This window comes from Micromesistius poutassou, assembly GCF_964030765.1.
Source record: "Micromesistius poutassou genome assembly, chromosome: 6".
NCBI lineage: Eukaryota > Metazoa > Chordata > Actinopteri > Gadiformes > Gadidae > Micromesistius > Micromesistius poutassou.
Window position 1 is genome coordinate 6994602 of NC_140276.1, and position 1688 is coordinate 6996289.

The following is a 1688-nucleotide window of genomic DNA, read 5'->3' on the forward strand; positions in this document are numbered from 1 at the left end:
CCCCCACGACGACCCCCACCCCCACACCCCCGCCTGGGTGGGCGGGGTCCAAGCCAGCCGCCGGAGAGGTGAGAGAGGTAACCCTGGGGGTGGGGGGGGTGGGGGGGGGTTAACCAGGGGTTACCCCCGTAGGGTCACCACCGCTCTCACCCTGGAGGGAACCCTCGTAGTCCCCGGGATGTTTCTCCAGGGGGCCACACGTTGTGACCGTGCCCGGGCCCCCCCCCCCCTTTCTCAGAAAATCAGGGAGAACTTAACTTAGGTCATGAGGTCAAGACCCCTGGTCAGAAACCCACGTTAAAAATAGCCGGCCGTTCGTGCGGGGTCATCTATAAATACGACGGGTCCGGTCGAGGGCCGGCGTTGGGGCCTGTGACCTCAGGGCCGGGGGGGGGGGGGGGGGGGGGGGGTGTGGGGGGGGGGAGGCTGAGGAGGGGGGGGGGGGCAGGAATAAGCAGGCATAAGAGGGTTGTTTGTCCACGACAAAAGGAAAGTCTCTTTACCTATATGTAACCTCATACCGCTGAGAAAATGACAGCAGGGGGAAGAGGGCCTGTTGCGGCCATAAAGGCTTCTGGGGCCACGAGGGGCCCCCCTTCACCCCCCGACTGCTAGAACTCTATCCCCCGTCTCCACTGCGTAAGAAGCCCGCTACTTCCATGGGTTCTGTCAGGGGAATAACAGAGCTACATTTGGGCTACAATTTAAAGCGTGTAGTTTAGCCCCGCCCCCCTGCCCCACACTATCCTCTCAGGCTTAACAAATATGCATGTCTGTATAAACATTTCCCAATCCAAAAGGTGAACACACCTTAATGTTATCCAATGCGACTGACAGGAACAGGAACGTATCAAAGTGAGGTCTTGCAGATATTGCGAAAGCTTCTCATTACCTAAGTAGGAAAAAATGTGAGTTTTATGGAAGACTCGTAGCACCCACACACCTGCAGCGCTGCCGCCGTTGTAGATGAGCACACACTGCAACGTGCACTTTGATATTACAGTCACAGACAGAAAGAACTGGGATTTCCCAATGGAGTACAAGTGGCTCCATGCAGGAACAAGCTCTGAACTACGGTTACATCAGGGGAATAAACCAACGCCTTGAGACGACCACATACCTGCCCCCTTTTCTTTTATTGCGGGCTGAAATTCAGACATTTATAGTTTTCCATTTCCTATTTTCCTCTGAATTATGGCCTATCAAATGAAGGCTCTCGCTAACTAAATTTATTTAACAAAATTGTTTAGTGTTGGTTTGAATCAGTATTTGCTAATCAGTTCTACAGTACTTCCCTTGTTGTTTGGTATTTGTGTTGATCAGCAGGATCGTTGTACACAGTAAAGTATATTGTAATGGAGAAATGTCAGAATCCCCTCTCATCATTCACATTCTGTTGAGGGAAACATTTGCTATGGTTCACTGAAAAAATTGAGTCAATGGCATAAAATATAATTTCATTATGCAAGTAAAGAGTCGCTGAAAGTGACTGAGATTAATTTCTGTTCAAAAGGGGCTGTCGTTAACTCTAATCTTAAAGTTTCTCTTGACCCCTGCCAGTGCACTTAGGAGACCCCAGAGAGAGAGAGAGAGAGAGAGAGATAGAGAGATAGACAGACAGAGAGAGAAAGGAGAGGGGGGAGAGAGAGGGAGGAGAGTGGATGAGAGGGAGGAGAGGGGGGAGGGAG

The 1688-nt window shown here is 51.2% G+C and overlaps 1 protein-coding gene across 1 annotated transcript in view; it reads left to right on the forward strand.

The window, feature by feature from the left end:
- Positions 1–265: 265 nt before the first annotated feature.
- The window catches only part of micu3b (mitochondrial calcium uptake 3b), a gene marked incomplete at its 5' end in the record, with an annotated part of 20756 nt that continues 19333 nt past the window's right edge, over positions 266–1688 (forward strand). The window contains one exon of the mRNA XM_084469132.1: positions 266–283. Within this exon, the coding sequence (XP_084325258.1) occupies positions 266–283 (18 nt within the window). The remainder of the gene's footprint in view (positions 284–1688) is intronic.